Source organism: Pelodiscus sinensis, chromosome 7 (genome assembly GCF_049634645.1).
Source record: "Pelodiscus sinensis isolate JC-2024 chromosome 7, ASM4963464v1, whole genome shotgun sequence".
Taxonomy (NCBI): domain Eukaryota; kingdom Metazoa; phylum Chordata; order Testudines; family Trionychidae; genus Pelodiscus; species Pelodiscus sinensis.
The window spans coordinates 9,497,360-9,518,237 of record NC_134717.1 but is presented as its reverse complement, the minus strand read 5'-3'; the positions used below and the strand labels follow the sequence as shown (position 1 = coordinate 9,518,237).

The window sequence follows — 20,878 nt, the reverse complement described above, 5'->3', positions numbered from 1 at the left end:
ATCCTAGGCATGGAAAGTATTAGTCCCAAAACAGAATTTTTCAACAGAGTAGACCCCTGGTCATGCTGCAGTAGCTTACCCTTTTGTTTCTTACTGGGAGAAATGCTATATGCTGCCCTGCAGTGGAAACAGTGCAATAGGCTGCAAACGTAACATAAAGGAGGAGGAGAGGTTAGGGCAGGATGTTGGTGAAGCTGCATGAGGACTGTATGATAGGGTCCTGCACACCAAAAGGGCTCCAAGAATGCCATCTTGGAGAGTGATTAGGTTCAGGGCACTGAAGGATGTTGCTGGTGCTACAACCAGGGAGGCTAGTGGAACCAATAGCAGCTGCAGAATATTACCTGGGATCAATGTCCCCCTTAAGCTATGTGCTTGTGCAGCCACTCAGAAAAGATTCAGATTCTGCCCAGATGATTAGCAGAGTACACATGGCTAGGTTTTTTGTTTCCGCTGGTGGTGCACATTCACACGTGCCTCGGTGCACATAACATTATTCTGCACATGGATGGAAATGATTAGAGGGATCCTGGCTTGCGATATGGGAAAAGAGGATCGTCTCTTCCTTGCAATTGCCACAGATTGCCCCCTCACCCAATCTGTGCCGAATCATCTGCCTGAGGACAGGCACAAGACCAGAGGATTTCTTTGTTGGTGGGCAGACTGCTTCTTTCAGTCTAATTACTTAGCAGCAAACAGCTGGGTCTGTCTGATCTGCTGCCTGATGCTTCATTGCATTGTCCCTTTTCAGTCGTTTACCCTACACTGAGAGAGTGTATAAGGCCACCAGGTCAGAACGGTAGCGTTCAACACCCAATTTGCTGTCCCTGTGCACAGCCAAAAGTTACTACACACAGTAACTACTGCCATGCCCCGCAAAGATAAAGTCTCTTTTGCAATGTTCAAGAGATCCATGTCACTGTTAATAAATCTGAAACATTTTCTCTGCGTTCCTCAGGGTAGGTAGAGGGTGGAGGAGGCCGTGGGAGAGAGAACAGAAAATCGCTTATTCCAGATTTAGCAAAGAATAAGATGGTTAAATGCCTTTCATCCCATATAAAGTGTGAGCCCACCTTAAAAGGTTGAGGAGGAGTTATTTGTAGACCCAGGGGTACTAGTATTTTTTGCAAGCCAAAGTGGGTTGGAGTTCAATAAAGAATCCTAAACTCTTCAGGCTTCATAGGCTGTCTACTCAGCAATTAAACCCCTTCAGCTGGCCTGTCGCCTGACTCAGGCTTGTGGGGCTCAGGCTGCAGGGTTATAAAGCTTCATTGTGAATGCTCATCATCGGGTCCCAGAATCCAGGCTCCAGCCCCAGCCATCTACACCAGGGATGTTAACAATTGTTTAATATGGTCACCGTGTATCTGCTGAAAATCTTAGTATGGTTACAGGGTTGCACGTGCTGCGGACTCCGCAGTGTGTAAAGCTATGCGGAGCCTTCAGTGAAGCATTCCTGGGAGGGGAGCCTGGGTCCCGGGGAAGCAGCGTCTCTGTGGCAGTGAAGCCACCTCTCTGGGGGCAGAGAGGGCAACCCTTGCCCACACGGCTCCTGGGGAGGAGGCTTTGCTGCCCTGCCGCAGGGAAGGCATCTCCACGGATGTTGTGTGAGTGTAACCGATACCATTAACTGATAAGCATCAGCTTATTTGTTAAACGATTATTCAGATACACTCTTAACATCCCGAAGCTGCACTGCAGTTTTGTAGCCCCACAGCCCAGCTGACGAGGGCCGGCTGCAGGGGTTTTCACTGCAGTGTAGACATACCCCTTTTCTCAGCTGAGCAAGAAGTTCTCAAAACAATCTGCCATGGGCTAAACATTCTTTCAAGCCACCCCCTGTCGAAAGCGAGGCCTTTGCTGTTAAATGTGATAAACTGAGTGTTTTCTTTGTAGCACAGGTTGTTGGAAATGATTCCTTTTAGCATTTAATAAGATGCTGCCCAGCCTGCCACATCTTTGTATTCCACATCAAAACTATGGGATTCTTTACTACAGCCATTGAAAGTAGGTTATTCTCAGCTCCTTTTGTACAGATCGCAAAGGTGAGAAGTGCAAGGAAGCAACGTATAAAACTAAGTGAAAGTACAGATATAATAGTCTGGGTGTGCATTGCATGTGAGATGGGGAATCGTTGTTGCATATTAGTCTTAGACTGAGGTCTCCTAGGTGGAAGTGCTGCTTTTCAAGGCACATACTTGTGCTCTAAAAATTGAGACACAGGTGTGGGTGTTAGTGTCCTTGAAAAAATCCCAATAATAAGGATGTACTGTACCCAGCACAATAAAGTAGGTACTTTGAGACTTGATCAAGATGAAGTGGAAATTCAATCACATTTACAGAACTGAATGAGATGAGAACTGCAGCACCTTTACTTTTCTGTGTTAGATCCTTCAGTGCTCTAGGAGCTGATCCTGCAAAAGGACTGAACGCATATTGGCTCTTTATGAAATCAGTGGGAATTGTGGACACTCACCACATCACAGAATTGGACCTATATTCAGTAGTTTGAGCTCTGAGCAGATCAGTTAACATAGGCATAATGAGTTTCAAATAGATGTTCTCAAAGCTAGATAGCACAGTGCACAGGGGACATGTAAGTACCACCATGAGTAAGTGGAAAGATAGGCTTGTATTTATGAATATATGTTTTAGAAAGCACGGGGAAACAATCAACAGCCCGTGTTATCAATTCATTTGGCAGCAATGAGACAAGGTTCAATGATAACATGGTTCATGATGAGTCAAAGTGTCAAGCGTTTGCCATTAACAACGTATCATTTTTTAGATTCTAAGTTCAAGGGGAGAGGTACCGTGTCTGTGTCTCTGTTTGTATAGCACTGGAACAATGAGATCTCAATCCCGATCAGGCTGTTGAGTTGAAAATAACACTTTTATAGAACCATTTTTTCCCCTTCTTTCGCCTCGAAAGAATAAGGAACAAATGCAATTGAACGTGGGTCAGTTTATTGTATTGATTGTTGCTTGCAGACCCTCTGCAGTTGTTGCCAAACATGAGGTTGTGGGAGCCCCATACCAGGTGATTAGGGCAGAATGCACTAGATGCTTGGAGAATTATCATCTCCTTGTCCATGCAGGCCCCCTTCTGACCCAGATCAGACTGTCTTTGCAGGAGCAGAACAGGGCAATGATCAGGATTTACTGTAGTGAGTAGGGTTTGCCTTGCACACAACAGTAAGGCCCTGCATTCACTGAAAAATACAGGATCTGGACCATAAAATCAACTGCTGATAGAATCATAGAGCCATAGGGCTGGAAGAGCTGTCAGGAGGCCATCGAGTCCAGATTGTTCTTTGTGCCCTGACGCTGCCTTAACCCCATAGACAACCCAGGGTCAGGTGAGTTTCTCTGTGAAACACGGACATTCTGGTAACAATGGGATTATCAGCAGCCACATTTGGCATGAATGAGGCCATGAGACCCTTTGTACATTCCCCCAAACGATTTCCATGTGAAAAGCTCTTCAAGTAAACTTATGCCCTAAAAAGGAAAAACCCACCAAGTATTACAGTGATCATTTCGGGAGCAAAGAGAGGATCCAAGAGCTCATTAAAATCAGAGTCTGAGTGTGTGTAGCTGCCCACTTGAGGGAGTGCAGATGATGTGGTTCTGTGGTTTCCTATGGCTGCAGCTGAACACTCAGTTCAAGGTTTCCAACTGCAGCGGGTATTTCACACACATATCAGGTTTCGTCCAGGGAACATTTGATGCCTGGTGCCATACACACAAATGACGAGCTCTGAAATAATTTCCTTTTTCTCTTTGCAACATGCTATTATTTTAATGAGGTTCAGAGAGCGGGGTGGTTATGTCCAGTTTTGGTCTGGAAACCAAAGACCAAGGGTTATGGCTCTCAACCTCCCAAAGAATTTTTCCGATTGCTCTGAACTTGTGACCAACTTGAGAGGGCAAGGACTTATTCCAAGGACATCCCTGTCTAATTAGTAGTCTGCGTGGCTAGCCAAACTATCAAAGTGCAGTACAGCCTGTCTAAAGTACTATGGATGAGCAGCCCTTTGTGTGTGTTTGAATAATTTCTAGGGAATTGTGAATTTTGCACTCTTGGAACCAAGTTATGTCACTGGATACAGGCACATAATTCCCTGAGACAGCCTTCTTTTTCTGCTTCTCTTTTCAGATTGGTCCGGGAGGTGACAGGAGTCAACGTAAACATGAGGGTTGGGATCCACAGCGGAAGAGTTCACTGTGGAGTGTTGGGCCTCAGGAAGTGGCAGTTTGATGTGTGGTCAAATGACGTCACACTGGCCAATCACATGGAAGCTGGAGGTAAAGCAGGGTAAGTTATTGCTTCACCAAAGTCATTGCATGTGACAGTTTTGCTTTTGACCTGCAGGAGGATTTTGGTGAGTTTGTCTGTCATGGCAGGAGTGTGGTGCGGAATTTTGAATTTGGGCTCTCACTGGCTGGTTTATTTCCTCTTAGTCCTGCACTTCTGTCCACAATAGGTCTGCAATCACCCATGGCGGGCACAGCTTATATGCAAAGAATGGAATTCATCCTCTTTGTAATTCCAATAAAATTGATGAAGTGACACCTGGGATTAATGTCTCTGTGTGATCCCTATCATAGTGGGTCACATTTACGCGAGAACATCCTAGATATCACCTGGTCACCATCCTTCCATCAGCGATCCAAATAAATGTCCATTTTGATACCTTAAGGACCAATGGAAGACCAGCTCTCGGGCATAGCTTCCACATGAAATTATTATTTTGTATGTGCTTCCACATTTACGCTCCTCTAGGAGGGAAAAGTAGAAAACAGAGGTCATTTTCCTGCTGGCATACCTCTGCGAGTCACCTGGGTACTATCATGGTTAATGTGGCATGGAAAGCTAGGTACAACAGAGTTTACATGTCATATGTCTTTGTAGACCCATGTCTGCCTAATGAACCCCACAAATTGCCTTTTGTCTCTTTCAAGGCGAATCCACATTACCAAAGCGACCTTGAATTATCTGAATGGAGACTACGAGGTGGAGCTGGGTTTTGGAGGAGAACGCAATGCTTACCTCAAGGAGCATAGCATAGAAACCTTCCTCATTGTACGCTGCAGTCAAAAGCGGGTAAGGAAAAACAAACTGATGTTATGTTTTAGGCTGGTGGCCACCTTCTAGCACCTCAAAACAGCCTGACAGTCAAGTTTTTCTAGCCAGTAGAGGATTTCCCCTGTGCCAGATAGTCCTCTAGTGCCAGATGCCCTGTGTAACAACTTATGATACTTTCCCTTCTGGCCTCAAGCACAAGTGTGTCTAATGGAGAAAAGGCATGGCCTTTTGTAACTCTTCTCACCCTGTTCCTGCACCAGTTTGGCTCCAGAAAAGAGTCTGGCCTTAGTCCTTTTTTAACCTTTTGTGAGATTATTTTGTAACGGAGTTTTATGCTGGTGGAAGCTGGCAAAGTTCTCCGTTATATCCGAGGCCAGTAGTTTTGAAACTTCACATCATCCTGGGTCATGGAATGTCAGGCACCAGGTCTTGTTGCTGCAGGGTGATCGGGTGACCAGCAGGGGTGCGAAAGCAGGCTACCTGTCTGCGTTGGCATTGCACTTCAGAAGCAGCTGGCAGCAGGCCCAGGCTGGCTCCTAGTTGTGGGGGAGAGAGCACACACAGCTTCACACACTGTCCCGAATCCAAGCACTAATGCCGCACTCCCATTGGCTGGGAATGTGCTGCTGGCTGTTTCTGGAGCACTGTATGGTCTGCGGTTCCAGGAGAGGCAGGCAGCCTGCTTTAGCACCTCTGCTGACCAGGAGCTGCTCTCCTTCCCTAGCCCTGCCAGCCCTGACCCTCCTCCCAGAACCAGAGCCCTCTCCTACACTTCAAAGCTGTAATCCTCAACCCCACCCCAGAGCCCACACTCTTGTCAAATTATATTGGGTCACGAGCATCAAGTATTTTCTTCAACTGGGTCATGAGAAAAATAGTTTGAAAACCACTGCCCTGGGCCAGGGACTTTATCGGCTGCAGTGGAGGAAGCTGCCCACCAGTGTGCCTCAGACAGGAGCTAAAGGGACCCCTGGAATTAGTGAGAATGCTTCACTTCCTGGGGCATTGTTCCTCAGTATATCTGCTGGTTCTGCCAGCCAGGTTCTCCTTTAGGGCCGGCTGGGATGTCGGATGCCTGTCCTTGTGGAACGGGACTGAAAACACCAGTTCATGTCCCATAAGTCATTTGAACAAGCAGCACAAGGTAACAGCTTTCAGTCACTATTGACTTGAGTTGCCATAGGCTCCAGTCACTGGTTCTGCTGCGTGTCTCCTCCAACAGGAAGTGGGCTGTGTTGCAACTAGTTTCTATAACCAGTGTATGTCCAGATTATGACAGATGTTAAGACCACAAAGAACCACCTTAATCATCTAATCTCACCTGCTGCATCACATCAGCCAAGATATTTCACCCAGGGTTTTGTTTGTCAAGCTCCAAGCACCATTGGACGCTATGCTGTCCAAAGTTCTTACCCGTTTGTAGGGATGGGCTTGGATTAAAACCTAGCTTTTGAATGACTCTGCGTCTGAGACTAATCAGAACTCTACTCTAGATTTGAACCTCCCTAAGCATCTGAAAAATTATAAACTGGATCTAACTGTTTATTTTGCAGCTTTCTCCATGTTCATAATGGCACAAACCAAAACCCAGTTTTAGAACAACCCCAAACTTTGAAACATCCATTCTAACTCACAGAGGAAAGATGGTCTTATGGTTAAAGTACAGGACTGTTAGTTAGCACTTCTGGGATCTATTCCCAGCTCTGCCTTAGCCTTACTGACTTACCTTGAAGAAATCACTTGATCTATTTATGCCTCAGTTTCTCTTTCTATAACATGGGCAGTATGAGGTTAAACACATTGTTGGTGACTTACTTCAGTAACATGACAAATGACTGCTATGCACGCTACAAAATTAGCTTGAGATCATTATTTGCTCTTGTTTCCCTTCTTGAGAGAATGTAAGCCTCAAATCTCCTTAATGCAAAAAAAGTAAGAAATCCATTATCACCCTCTAAGGAGAGAAGCTCATATTTTGGTATCTGTCTACCCAAGAGAGAAACCTCATTAATGATTGTCAGTCTTCAGAAGATGATTAGCATTTGCAGGTCTGCCTGTGAGTGGGCACCTTGAGCCACTTCACACACTTTTGGAGAGAGCCTGTCCAGGGGAGGGGCGGTATATTGATTTGTTACATCAGGAGAACACATTCACTAGGTTCCTGTGAAGATCTGAAGATCTCTCTTGGGACATGAGGAATGTTGGAACTTGACAGTATGTCGCAGTGATACTTGACAAGGTGGTTGCAGTGGAGACTTCAGTATAATTTTCAAATGGGCGTGATCCGACGCACTCTCCATGTCTGTCTCATTACTCAGCAAAAACTGTATTATGGTGCACTGGGTTGAGTTGCTGGTTCTCCAGAAGACTTCCTGTGGGTCTTGGGAGAGGCCGTTTATCCTCTCTCTGCCTCATTCCCTCATGGGTGTGATATTTCATTTCTTTTTCCCTTTTCCTGCCTGATCTGTTGGCCTGTGTGCTCTCTTACAATGTGGTGCTACCACTTGCAATATCCATGTGGTTTGGAGAGTTAGTATAGCTAAAGTAGGCACAAAGAAGTTACTTTTCTAAAGGTCACAATGATTAATGTCTGGGTATGTCTACACTGCAGGGCTTAACTCGAAATAAGCTACACAAATTGAGCGTTGTCAATTGTGAATCTTACTTTGAAATAACTTATTTCGAAATAGAGCACTCTTCCTCCGACTTCCCTTACTCCTCGTGTAATGAGGGTTACAGGAAACGGAGTCAAAAGTCCTCCAGCTTGATAGTATTTTGACACTGTTTTGAAATAACTGCCTGCTGTGTAGACGCGGACTAAGTTATTTTAGAATAGTTATTTTGAAATAGTGTTGCAGTGTAGACATGAGGGGAAGAAACGTGAGGGGTCCTGAATTTGAGGCCTCACAATTCCAGCTTCCTTACTCTGACTTTTATAGTTCATGTATTTGTTCTTAAAGCCCTGTGCTTGCATCTATTTGAATCTTTTAAAGCTCTCTGCCCAAATTTAAATACACATTTTAATAGACTAAAAAGTTATCAGACTGTAAAAGCATGTTCCCTTTTCCCCACATCCATCCTGCTTAATATTTTGCTAGAAGTAAAGATGTACAAGGTTCCAGTGTTTTACTTTTGCTTCCATTCCTTCTATTTTTAGCTACTTTCTTGTGTATGATTTATTTTGTGAGGTTTTTATTGGAGTCTGTTCCAATGAGCTCCATAAAATATTAGTCTGCCTTAGTAACGGGTTCCTGTGAGTCGTGTCTGGGTTCCTGTTAGTCACACAAAGTATATGGAGGTCTCACAGCAAAACTGAGTATGTATCTCTTTGGCTGTGTCTACACTGCAGCGCTATTTTGGGGTACCGGAGGTATCCCGAAATAGCTATTCTGTGTCTTATGAGCGTGCCTGTTATTTCGAAAGATAACAGGCTCGCTACTCTGACGTCCCTGTAAACCTCATTCCATAAGGAGTAATAAATAAGCTATTTCAAAATTGACTCGAAATAAGCTTTGCAATTTGCATAGCTCAAATTGCGTATCTTATTTCGAGCTATGAGTACAGTGTAGACACACCCTTTGTGGCCTAGGTTAGCGATGTACTACATACGGTCTAAAGATGTAGATCGTCTGTTTTTCCTCCTCTGCTTCTCTCCCCCTCCGCTTCTCTCCCCCGCCAAACTTCTCTCACCCTCCACTGCTTCAATAACATACCTCACTGCTGATTGTCAGGCTCCTTTTGCAGTGAGAGAGTCAGTCCGTTTAAATCCTTGGCCTTTCTACCAAGGATTATTTGGTGAACAAAACTTCATTGATTTCTACACGGTGGTGAATCCCTTCAATACCCAACTGGAGCTGGTGTATTCTGCACCTTGTAGCCCAGGACCGCTGTCAGCTGCACTGTAGGTGGATATAGGGCAGAGCGAGCGGGACGGCTGTCCCGGGCCCTGCCCCGGACCCCGCACTTCAATAGGCCCTGCTCACGCGCTACTATCTGTTGGCTGTGGCCGTGGCGCATGTGTGAAATTGTGCTGCCCCGGGCTCTGCACTTCAATAGGCCCCGTGCCCTGAGCCCCGCAAAACTCTCATCTGCCTCTTCATACCAAGATAGTATTGTAGCTTTGTCCATCTCAAGTAGCTGGTTGGCATGAGAGATTGCTGTGTCTGCGATAGGTTCCAACAGATGGCATTGGTCCTTTTAGCAATGGAGGTCAGCTGTCAGCCGAAGCAAGATCATTTACATCCACATCAGGCTTTGCAAGTCTTATTTATTCTTTCCTGAAAGCTATTTTAATTGTGGTTATAAATGAGAGAGCTATTTTCATTTTAAGCATCTTCTAGCTTTTTGGAACTATGATCTTGGAGCTGATATTTTGCATGCTTAGTCTCCGTGTTTTAGAAATCTTGAATTTAAACAGAACTCACCTTTTCATGTTCAGATAAAATCAGTCAGTGGGAATACAAGCATCTGACATCAGTGGAAGTGCCCTTCTTACCCCAGTGATTAATTTGACCTAGCCTTTATGCAATCAATCACAGTCCTGGGGGAGGTTACTATTATTTTTATGCCAAAAAGCCTGACTGAATGCAACTTTATTGCTAGTGCAAAATAGTCAGGGAATTCACAGTAGTGAGGCCAGAATTTCAGATAAGTATGGTGCACACTTGTGCTCCTAATTTACATAGAGTTGTCATGACTGCACTTTCAAATCCATCCAGTTAGCCATTTTGATGAACAATTTCTCAGGATACGTGGGCACACCTCAATTGTCTGAATAACTGGCCTATAACTCCCACAAACACTGTAACTCAGCATTGTCAGGAGTATAGTTATGGCATAAAATTAATGGCATACACTGTGATACCAAACTCCACTTACTGTTGCTGTGATGAATCATAACTTTGAATTTCCTGCTGTTTTGTCTATTTTTATTAACAGCCTTTAAATGAATTCTTTGCATCAACATAGTTTTCTGTTGCACTGAAATAGGAGGAATGTATATAATACTTTTTGTCATCTAGTGACCTGTGTATATATCCTCCTCTGAAAATATTTAATTAAAAAGATGCTACAAACTTGAATTTTTTTATATTGACTTAAAATAATCTAGTTTCTGATTATTAAGTTTCTGATTACTCTTCAAATAAGACTCACAGAACTGAACTGTCTTTTGTCTTTCCTTCTTAATGCTTATGAAGATCTTTTACTAGCAATGGGTACAGGCAGACCCAAGAATTTCAACACCAAACCTGTTCAGACCCAACCCCATCTCTTCCCTCTCCGTACACATACCTGCCTCCTGTGTCTTTAGTTTCACTAGTAGCTTTGCTGGTGCTGGTAAATGCTACCTTGCAGAACTTATGGGGAAACGTGTGCTGGAGTCCCTGCCCCCCCCCCTCCCCCCCGATGCCTCAGTTAAGTACAAGAGTTATGGTGTTGTGCTATTATCCTTTTCTCAAATTGGGGGATGCAAAGAAATAGCCAAAGGGACCCAGACAATGGTATTCTCCAAAGTTTCCACTTTCATTTGAAAACAAAATAAGTCAACCAGTAAACCAACCAACACAACCACCCTCCAGCTCCTAAGGTTTTGAAGAAAGCATTCAATACATACAGCAGGCATAACAAATGCAGAGTTGTCTGCCAGAGTTTGTAGGCAGCCTGAAACAATAGCTTCTAAGTGTGATCCTTCCCATTTATTCCAACAGATTGTGAATAATCTTCAGATGTGAAGGGTGATACTTTAAACGGCAAGTTGCTAACAATGTCATAGCTCCTCAAAGCATGTGAGAAGCACAAGGGTTTACAGTATCTCAACCTTAATTACAGCAGACGTGCTGCTCTGCTATAACTAAGATTTATACAAGCATTTCCCAAAGTGGATTGGGAGGCACAAAGGACAACCAAGGTGTGTGTGGAAGATGTATACATAAACTTGTCAGGCTCTAATGACATACAGTAGGGGTGCAGGTAGTTTCATTTTTCTGAATGGTGGGCATCAGCTTGGAAGTTTGGAAAACACTATGCTAAGGAAAGAAGATAGGAACTGAATGTGATCATCAAGTAGAGAGGGAGAATGCTGACCGTCCACAAAGTGCTGCCGAATGCACAAAGTAGACAAACCAAAAAAAAAAGAGAGAGGCTGCATCTATACTACAAAGCTCTTCCGCAAGAGGAAATGCAAATGGAACGCTCATTTGCATGTGGCGCTCTCATTTGCATTTCCTCTTCTGATCCCTTTTGCACAAGAGGCTTTTGAGAAAGAATGGCTCTTGCGCAAAAGGGTTTTTTGTGCAAAAAGGAGCCTTCTACACAGCTCTTTTTTGCACAAAAACCTCTTGCGCAAAAGGGATTTGAAGAGGAAATGCAAATGAAGGTGTGACATGCAAATGAAATGCTTATTTGCATTGCCTCTTGCGAAAGAGGCTTCTAGTATAGACGCAGCTGGGGGGGGGGGCATTTATTTTTCTCACTGAGTTATCAGAAATGTGGATGTTTCCTGTAATAATACCAGGTACAACATTTTCAGACAGAAATGCTGATGATGGCCTCTTAAGCCTAAAATGGCTTCATGAGCTCTGGTCATGGCTATTGGAAAACAGCTGTCATTCTTCTCTAAATAATGTCCTAGAACTCCATCCAGCTGACCAAACAAAATGACGGTTTTAATGTTGTGGATGTGACTCTAATAAAATATCTTAGAATGAATGAGATTTGTTGCAACTGAGCGGATGTCCATTCACGTAGATTTCCTGCTCTGATGGAATTGGCCATATCTGATTGTCAGAAATACAGTTCACATACCAATAGAACAGCAAGTTAATACAAGGAGCTGAGTTAACAATGCCTTTGACTGCCAGAACTGCCTCACTGGTAAGATCTCAAAAATATCTACTGTAGATACAGCCATAGAGTAAAGGTGTTTGATGGTTTGGTAAGAATTTCTCAGCTATTTCTGTGGTTTTCCCATAGTGTTACTGTAGCTCTGTGTGTGGGAAATGGTGATGAGAATTCAATAAATCCTCTGGGGAGAAGATTTATGGTCTCTGCAAGCTCATGTTTGAAAGTTCCCACAGCAGTTTCTGGAGTTTATCCATGTTAAATTTGAAAAGCTCATTGCTGTCTGAAAATTTTGGCACTCCTAGTCTTACAGGTAACACCTAAATATTAGCAGAACTGAAAGGCATTGGCAACATTATTTTTCTTAATATTTTCTTAGTGTTTTTATGCCTCAGTGTCATTTTGGGACAGAACCATCCTTACCCATACATAGAATATGCCATTGCGTAGGGCCCCTGAAAATTTGGGCATCACTAGGTGTTAATGTCCACCCCCCTGCCTTTTCCTATCCCTGTTCTGTGGCTCTTTCTCCAGAGAGGAGCTAGTTAATCTGCCCAACCTATTAGCAGAATATTGAACCTGTAAAAAGAGCCGATCAAGTTGTAATGAAGGCATTTAACAGGCATTTCCTAATCCCAGGATAAAGTGTCAGTTTCTGAAGTTATTGTGTTAGTCTATAGGATCTTAGTTTAAAATTTGTTTTAAAATATTTAATTAGTGTGCTGCTAAAGATTGTAAAATCACATCTCTAAAAAAATCGCGCGCGCGCACACACACACACACATATACACACCCTGCCATTGGGCATAGAGGCACCAGTTTAATGTACTGCCTGGAGCCCAATAAATCCTAAGAACTGTCCTGTTCTGGGGTACAACCTAGACCGGTAAGGAATTACTACCACTCTGGCCTGCAACTTGGGGTCCCTCATAAAACTTTGCTGCTCTAGCTCCTAACCGGGGCTATGCACAACAACCAAGCAGCATGCAGGTCACACCCTGAGTGACTGTGTGTAGTTGCAGTCCTAATCCAGCAGCTCTGACCCCAACAGCCTGCCAGCAACACACCAGCCACTCTCTAGCTTCTGGCAACCTTGGAAATACTCCCAATCTTGAATTATCCCCCAAACGTGTGTTCTGCACTGTCCGGCCCTCTGCTGGACTGCAGATATTTATAGGTCTCTTGTCTTGTACAGGATTAATAGCCAGTGGCTTGCTACTTTAATTGGCGTTACCAAACAGTTCCGTGTAGACACAACACTGGGAGCTCAGGGCAGGAGGCGGGGGGCATGGGGATTCGGGGTTGGGAGGTGAGGAAGGACACAGAGAAGGGGGCTGGGAGTGTGAGGGAATGCAGGAGTCAGAACGGGGTGGGGGACTCAGGGCAAAGGGTAGGGGTGCAGGAGTCATGGCAGGGTGATCTGTTCTGGTTAGCTGGCAACTGCTCCCTAGAAGTGGCAAGAAGTGGCTGATCTCTGGGAGCAATGGGGGCTGCACTGGCCAGCCAGGGCAGGGCTGGCCCCCTATGGTCATTCTGGGGTATACATGTCCCCCATGCTTGCTTATCCCCCTGTGATCATTTGTGAGTATAATTACCACACCCCTCCCTTTCCATTTGAAGAGAAACAGTCACATTCCACTCACATCAAATTGTCCTGGCACAACCAGACCCTGAATGTGCTTCAAGTTAGGATAAGAGGAAGCTGCCTACCAAATTTGGTAGTCCTACTATTTAGGAGGATTTCTTGAACAAGCGAACTCAGACAGATGCACAGTCTTTCTCCAAAATGTAATAGATTGAGGTAAACACGTTTCTTTGTTTAGAATAGACCTATTCCTGCCTAGTCGGCGGGCATGATTTTGAACATATGTTACCAACATCATACAAAGGGAATTCATAACTTTACCTGTAATGTTGCTACATGCATTTCCCTGTGATATTGATGACTAGTGAGTTCTTAGTTTACCTCACAAGGTACATTTTGTACAAAGATTATTATACTAGTGTGTAGAGTGTGAATACAGGTTGTATAGTTAGTTAGCAAGGAAGCAACTGGCTAACTCAAGTGAAAACAATGACCCTTATAAACATCTACAAAAGAGTAGAAAAAACATGATTGTTAAAGCTATTTTGGTGCTGCTGCATTCAGCATCATGATACCTAATTTAGGCATAAAATGCCATTTTTCAAAAGGGACTTAAGCACTTGGGAAACTGAATTCTATAGACAGTTAATGGACTTTAGAGTCAAGTACCTAAATCCTTTTTGAAAATTAAGGTTTAGGCTCCTTTATCTGTTGTGCATTGTGACACTGAATGTGGAAGTTCCTAAATATCTTTCACATATGGGCTTTAATATTTTTTTAAATGAAATTGCAGTATGCTTGTAAACCATGCTCAATGAGAAAACTGGTTTAAAAGTAGCGCATTTAAAAATCAAGTTAAGGTTCTTTTAAATAAATGTCACAACTAACAGACAAGTCCATATGAATAAGACGTTTGAGTATTCTGTTTTATTCATGCAAGCAAAATTTCATCATTGGAGGCTTAGACTGAAATACACTGCCCCACACTGTGTTTTATGTGGTGGTAAAAGCTACAGAATGCATGTTTCAAAATCCTACCTATATCATTTTAAGGTGGAAGAAATGCAACAGTTCTTCACGTCGCTTTGATGATTTATATGGCCTGTGATCTCATGGTTATAAATGACCTCAGTGGTGTGTGTTTACCACAGTTTGTCCTGGCCTTGCCCCAGCCCAGAACTGTTAATAAACATTGTACCTATTGCATGAGGTATTCTGTTCCCTTCAAATTAATCACACAATTGACATAATGTAAATTTAATATATGACAGTCACTTGGCCCTAGTCAGAAACAAATGTGGTTTACTGATTGGCTAAGACATTTTAGTTTATCTGCTTGGATTTCTGGAATTAAGTCTTTGCTTAAATTGTATCTGAGTTTCCTAAGACTAACGTCATACTTCACCATTGGGGAAATGTGCTTCACCATTGGGCAAAACCTGCTACCGTCTGTAGAAGATATACACAGCAGGTGTATATGATACCATCTCATGTTTTGTTAGTCTATAAAGTGCTCCCAGACTAATTGTTGTTTTTTCAGTTTACCTGTTCAGACTAACTCGGCTACCCCCTAAAGCTTCTGTTGACGTAAAGGCATTTGTAATGTAATCAGATAGGTTTGCTTTTATAGGTTTCCAGACTAGATTTACTGGCTAGCTTCTTCTCCCCTCCCCCCACCTTTTTTGATTGCCACTGGTTGAAAGTCCTAGCTAAGCTGCAATAAAATGTAGAGATCATGTCACTTTTATTATTCAGAGCAGTAAATATTTGGTTGTGGATCCCTAATCTATTCTTTCTGCCAGTGTTTTTCTGGCCTGAGAGGATATATACAGATCTGTCACTGTGAAAAAGGTTGCATGTAGAGTATCACAAATGATTGTTGAGATTTAAAAGTAAAAGTTCTGTGGCTTTAAAAAAAACAATAGTCATTTCTTATGTGTATATTTTTAGAAACATTTAAAACATAGCTCTCTTGGAAGTTAGCCAGAGTTTCCATAATGCTTGCTAACATGAAGCTCGTGGCACAAAATGTTCACAGTTCCACCTCTTATCGATTAAACAAAGCTGGTTTGGTGCCGGTGAGAAGCAGGAGCAACAGTCATGGGGTTCATATCCCCACCTGTGACCTTTCTATTGCTTCAACGGCTTGTGGTAACATGTGGCTTCTTCTACTAAGTTTTGCTATGGAGCTGAAAGTTGTTTGGGTGTTGCCCCTAGGACATTGTGCCAATATGCCAGCAGCACCCTCAAGATCCAGAAATTGGTAATGTGATAGCTAGAACCCTTGCGGCAGGAGCATCTCCAGGTTGTTAGTGCCCAATGGCTATTAAGATGCCAATTACAAACCCTCTGCCACAGTTGGCACCTTTTGTTGGCATTCCCCGCAAAATCAAAGGGGCAGGAGGGCTGAACTAGATCCCTGAATGAAGAACCCGCAGTCTATTGGATGGCACTATCAGTGTAAATTTATCTTTCCAGTGAGTAATGAGGGCTGTAGTCCCCTTCGCTCTGTCTAGCACCTTTCCCCAGCACTAAATTTACAGAGACTTTTTTTAATTAAAAAAAAAAGCATGACAGTATAAAACATGATAGTTAACTCTACGGTTGCCATGGAAATAACATTGTGAGAATGTGACAGATCCAAGTATATGGTGAATGCCTTGGAAACCATGGTGACTGCTCGTGACAGGAGAATCTATATGAAGAATACATGGATTAACCTGACTTGAGCTGAGCAGGCCTCTGCCATTTTGAAAAAAATTGTGGCTTTTTGTTTTATAAAACTGTTTTGTTGTCTCAGCAATTCTTGACTTGGAAACCTAAGATATGCAACTATAATTACGTGAGTCTGCTCTGGTCCTTGTGTTTAGCCAGATCCAGGAAACCTAAGAAAAGTGACCTCACAAACTAATAAAAAGATACATTTTTCAAATGCTCATTGCAATAGAACCCCTGAATTTTGCAAGAGACAGCGATTCCTTAGAACAGGTCTAGACCTGGAATGTCGGCTTAAGGTACACAACTCCAGCTAGGTAAAAAACATAGCTAGATTTGACATATCTTAAGCCGATTTTGATGTCATCTTCACAGTGCAAGGCCAATGGGAGCAAATGCTCTCATCAGTTTTCCTTTCTTCTTAGGACTGCGAGGAGTACAGGGCGTCCCCACTAGACGTCACTCTGGTATGCATCAGTTCCACACTAACGTCATTGACGCTTGTAGGAACTGTTGCATTATAAGTCCTCCCATTCCCCGCTCTTCCGTCATGCAAAAATAAAAGATCAATTCATGCAAATGAAAGTTAGCTGCAGGAAAAAAAATTCATTGCTTTACATCAGTTCACTATACGTCCGCGTTTTTTTGGAATGTATTTTGGATGTATAGCGGGGATGCCCTGTACCAGTGCTGACTAGGGGTGCCCTCAGCATTCAATTTAGCGGGTCTTTTCTAGACTCACTAAATCGAACGCCAGAAGATCAATCTCTGGCACAGCAAGTAGAGATGTGGCCTTACTAATTACGTGGTAACATGATTAGGACTACAACAGTGTTGTCTGTTGTTAAGTCAGCCCTATAAGATCACAGAGTCCCTAGCAAGTGTTCTATTGAAATCCTTGACTAAATGAAAACTGTAGGATTGGTCTTGTACAAAACAGAGGCTGACAAGGGGAGGACAGAGAAAATCTTACATTGGTAAAGCAGTGCTTGTCATTAGCTAGAAAGCACCCTTGAAATGATTCGCAATATTATTACGTCACTGCATAACACCCTGCACTTCTGTTTTTATTGGTGATAGGCCTGAATTTAAGGCCCTGGGTTCAAACACAGCCAACCTTTGCAGCAGTCTTGAATCAGATCCAAATTTCGTATTTCTCTCTCACCGCCAAATACCCCTGAGCTTTGGGAGCATTTCAAAAATAAAATAAAATGTGCCGTTTTTAAGTATTCTTCCCCCTCCTTTGTGAAACTTCTCCATTGTACAAGAAGGCAGGGTCAGAGCAAGTATTGAAACCTGGCTCCTAGTCCTTTACGCTGGTCAGCTCTTTGCCTTTGTCCTCTAAATTGCAGGCCCATTGATTCTTGGGCTTTGTCTACACATTAAAATTTAAAGCCCTGCTGTGTTTCTCCCAGCACTCTAGGTAAACCATCTCCACGAGAGAAGTAGCTCTGTCCACGTTGGCACCTTACAGTGTTATGTCTTGCTGTGCAGGGAGGGGGAGAGGGTTTCACTCCCCTAAACGGGAAAGTAACAGCTCAGTAACTTTCAAGTGTAGACAAATCCTTGTTCTCCATAGAACCTTAACACAGTATCTCCACTCAGATAGGCAACAAATTTTGTTGCCTTTGAAAATTTGTCCCAGTATACTTGTCTGTGATGCTTGGAAGGACAGGAAATAGAGCAATAAAGAAATGATCAGGTGAATGCTCCTTATTTCTATTGAAGTGCATGATTAACAGGTTAATGCAGAGGCATAAATGGAGGTATCTGGGGAGTGACTGCCATGTAAAACGTTTCTATACGGGTTCTGCAAGTCTCTTATATTTATGTTTGTTTGGCTTTTTTAGAAAGATGAGAAAGCGACAATAGCCAAGATGAACAGACAGCGCACCAATTCGATTGGCCATAACCCTTCACACTGGGGTGTGGATCGCCCCTTTTACAACCATCTGGGCACTCACCAGGTCTCCAAGGAAATGAAGAGAATGGTAAAGACGTTTTTGCTTTATGGAATATCTGTTGTTATTGTTTACTATTTATAGAGCACCATGGGCTGCGAAGGGCACGTTGCAGTAAAACAAGGAATGGACCCTGCCTCGAGGTATTTACAGTCAGAGGCCTGATCTACACTACATGGGAAGGTCAAAGTAAGATATGCAACTCCAATCATGCAAATTATGTAGCTGGAGTCGACATATCTTAAATCCCTGTCCACACAGCAGGAGGTCGATGAGAGCAAATGTGCCTATTGGCTTCACTTACTCCTTGCGAGGAGTAGAAGTACTGGTGCCACAGGGGTGCCCTTTGAGTTCAATCTAGCAGGTCTGTACTAGACCTGCTAAATGGAACCCTGAAAGATCAACCGGCAGCATCAATCTTCCATGTAGTGTAGACATGCCCTTGGGCCAATCTTTCACATATTTACTATTGGACAAGGGAATATTATCTTGACTTCAGAAGGACAAATCACAACAATAGTAGGTACTCCTGAATACCAGTGTTTTGTGGGATTAAACCCTTGGTTATTTGAGAGTGACTGTTACTGAGATGGGTGGTTGAATGGTGAAAAAAAGAACACACACACACGCCCACCCACCCAGCAAATGGGAAGAGCAAGCTTTCTACTAACATATGTGAAATAGATGAATTTCCCCAGCTCTGCAAGTCCATTGCACACACTAGAATCTGCCAAAGGTTATTTTCATTGCTTCATTTTATTTATGCACCCCTACTGTAAATAACATCGCCATTTATATGCATTGGTCTCCAGGGTCCCTGCTAAAAGGAATCTCTTTAATGACCTGCAACTCCAAAGGAAATGTGGAAGCTTCATCACTGGAATAATTTAAGATTGCATTATACCTAGCACTCCAAAATACACTGTAACACAGATGGAATAGTTGACCTATAGCAATAGGTCTCTTGTTCCAAGCCCTCCTTTGGGAAAATTGAATTTGATATCCAGCCAACACAATTTCTTATCAGGGCAGTGATGCGTGTGCGCAGTTTGATAAGGTGGCCTGTATGGCTCATTTTGGCATATGTCAGAGAATGTCCCTGTGTTCCCTGTGTTTATGTCCCTTTGTTCCCTAAAAGGAAGATGAAGCCAAAAGAACATATTTTCTTTTAATAGGCAATTCATAATAACAACACTTAGCACTTTTGTAGTAATTTGCATAGTCAAATTGTTTTCCAAACATTAATTCATTAATAATTGATTAATGGAAGCTTTTAAAATAAATGAATTTCACTTAATCTACATATCAAGTTAATTCAGGACAAAATTAAAACCATGTCTTCAGTTGCATGTCTCTGAGATTGTGGGACTGGAGGGAACCTCAAGAGGTCAAGTAGTCCAGTCCCATGCACTCAAGGCAAGACCAAGTAATAACTAGACAAAGATGGCCCAACTAGCTCATGAGTTACATGCAGCCCTTTTACTGTTTAAGTGCAGCTCACAAACACCCCAGGGCTCCCTCATTCTCCATATACCAGACTGTGGGGAGGGGGCTCAGGACTAGAGATGTTAAATTTAGATTAATTAACTAATTGAATAGTCAATGGGATTTCCATCGACTATTCGATTTGACTATTCGAGTCTGCTAGGCTCTCGCTACAAATCAAAAGTGGAAGACCCGCAGGGAACACAGGGCCAGTGGCGGAGTCCCCTGCTGGCCCTGACCTCCCTATGGCACCTCAGCCTTTGAAATGTACAAGAGCCCCAAGGGGCTCTTGTACATTTCAAATGGACACCCAGCAAGGCATCTTGTTGGGGCTCTTGTACATTTCAAAAGCAGAATCCCAGCAGAACTGGTGCAAGTAGAGACTGCTTCAGTCCCCGCTCATGCCATTTCCCGCTGTGCGTCTACCTCCCCTGCCTCCTGCGGAGACAGTTCTGGGGGGAACTGGAGTTTAAGCTCCAGCATCAGCATCAGCTCTTGCACCCCTGCCTTGCTGCCTCTTTCTGATAGAGGCAGCGGGGGGAGGAATTGACTAGTTGCATCACCAGTGGACTATCCGGTAAGCTCATGCTTACATCCCTATTCAGGACCTCTGCCTTGCAGTGAGGTGGAGGGGGTAGGGGTGTCGAGCAGGAAGCTTTGGACTTCAGCGGGAGTGGAATTGAAACCCTGAGCCCCAGCTCCTGAACTTCAGAGTCTTGTAATATGTGGCTCAGAGGGCAAATAAGTTGGTCTTCCCTGAACTAGACCATTACTAACAGGTATTTTTATATGAAGAATCAGGTATTTTTCTAACCTTCTCCTTAAAATCTTCAATGAAAGAGATTCCACAACCTCCCTAGGCAATTTGTTCCAATGTTTAACCACCCTGACAGTCAGGAAGGTTTCCTACTGTCCAATCTAAACCACCTCAGTTTAAGCCCTTGCTACTTGTCCTATCCTCAGAGGTTAAGGAAAACAATTTTTCACCCTCCTTGCCACAGTCTTTTATGTACTTGAGAACTGCTGTCATTCCCTCTCAGTCTCCTCCTCTCCAGGCTAAACAAACCTATTTTTTAAACATCTTTCCTCATAGGTCATGTTTTCTTGACCTTTAATCGTTTTTGTTGTTCTCCTCTGGGCCTTCTCTAGTTTGTCTACATATTTTCTGAAATGTTCCCAGGACACAGTATTCCAGGTGAGGCT

General features: G+C 43.3%; 1 protein-coding gene across 2 annotated transcripts in view; it reads left to right on the top strand.

Moving 5' to 3' along the window:
• The window catches only part of ADCY5 (adenylate cyclase 5), a 326,161-nt gene that overhangs the window by 232,685 nt on the left and 72,598 nt on the right, over positions 1 to 20,878 (top strand). For both annotated transcript variants that reach the window (XR_012905123.1, XM_025178780.2), the window contains exons 6-8: positions 4,160 to 4,318; positions 4,966 to 5,107; positions 18,080 to 18,220. Coding sequence is in view for 1 of the 2 variants with exons in the window: in XM_025178780.2 (XP_025034565.2) it covers positions 4,160 to 4,318; positions 4,966 to 5,107; positions 18,080 to 18,220 (442 nt within the window). In the remaining variant the exon portion in view is untranslated. The remainder of the gene's footprint in view (positions 1 to 4,159; positions 4,319 to 4,965; positions 5,108 to 18,079; positions 18,221 to 20,878) is intronic.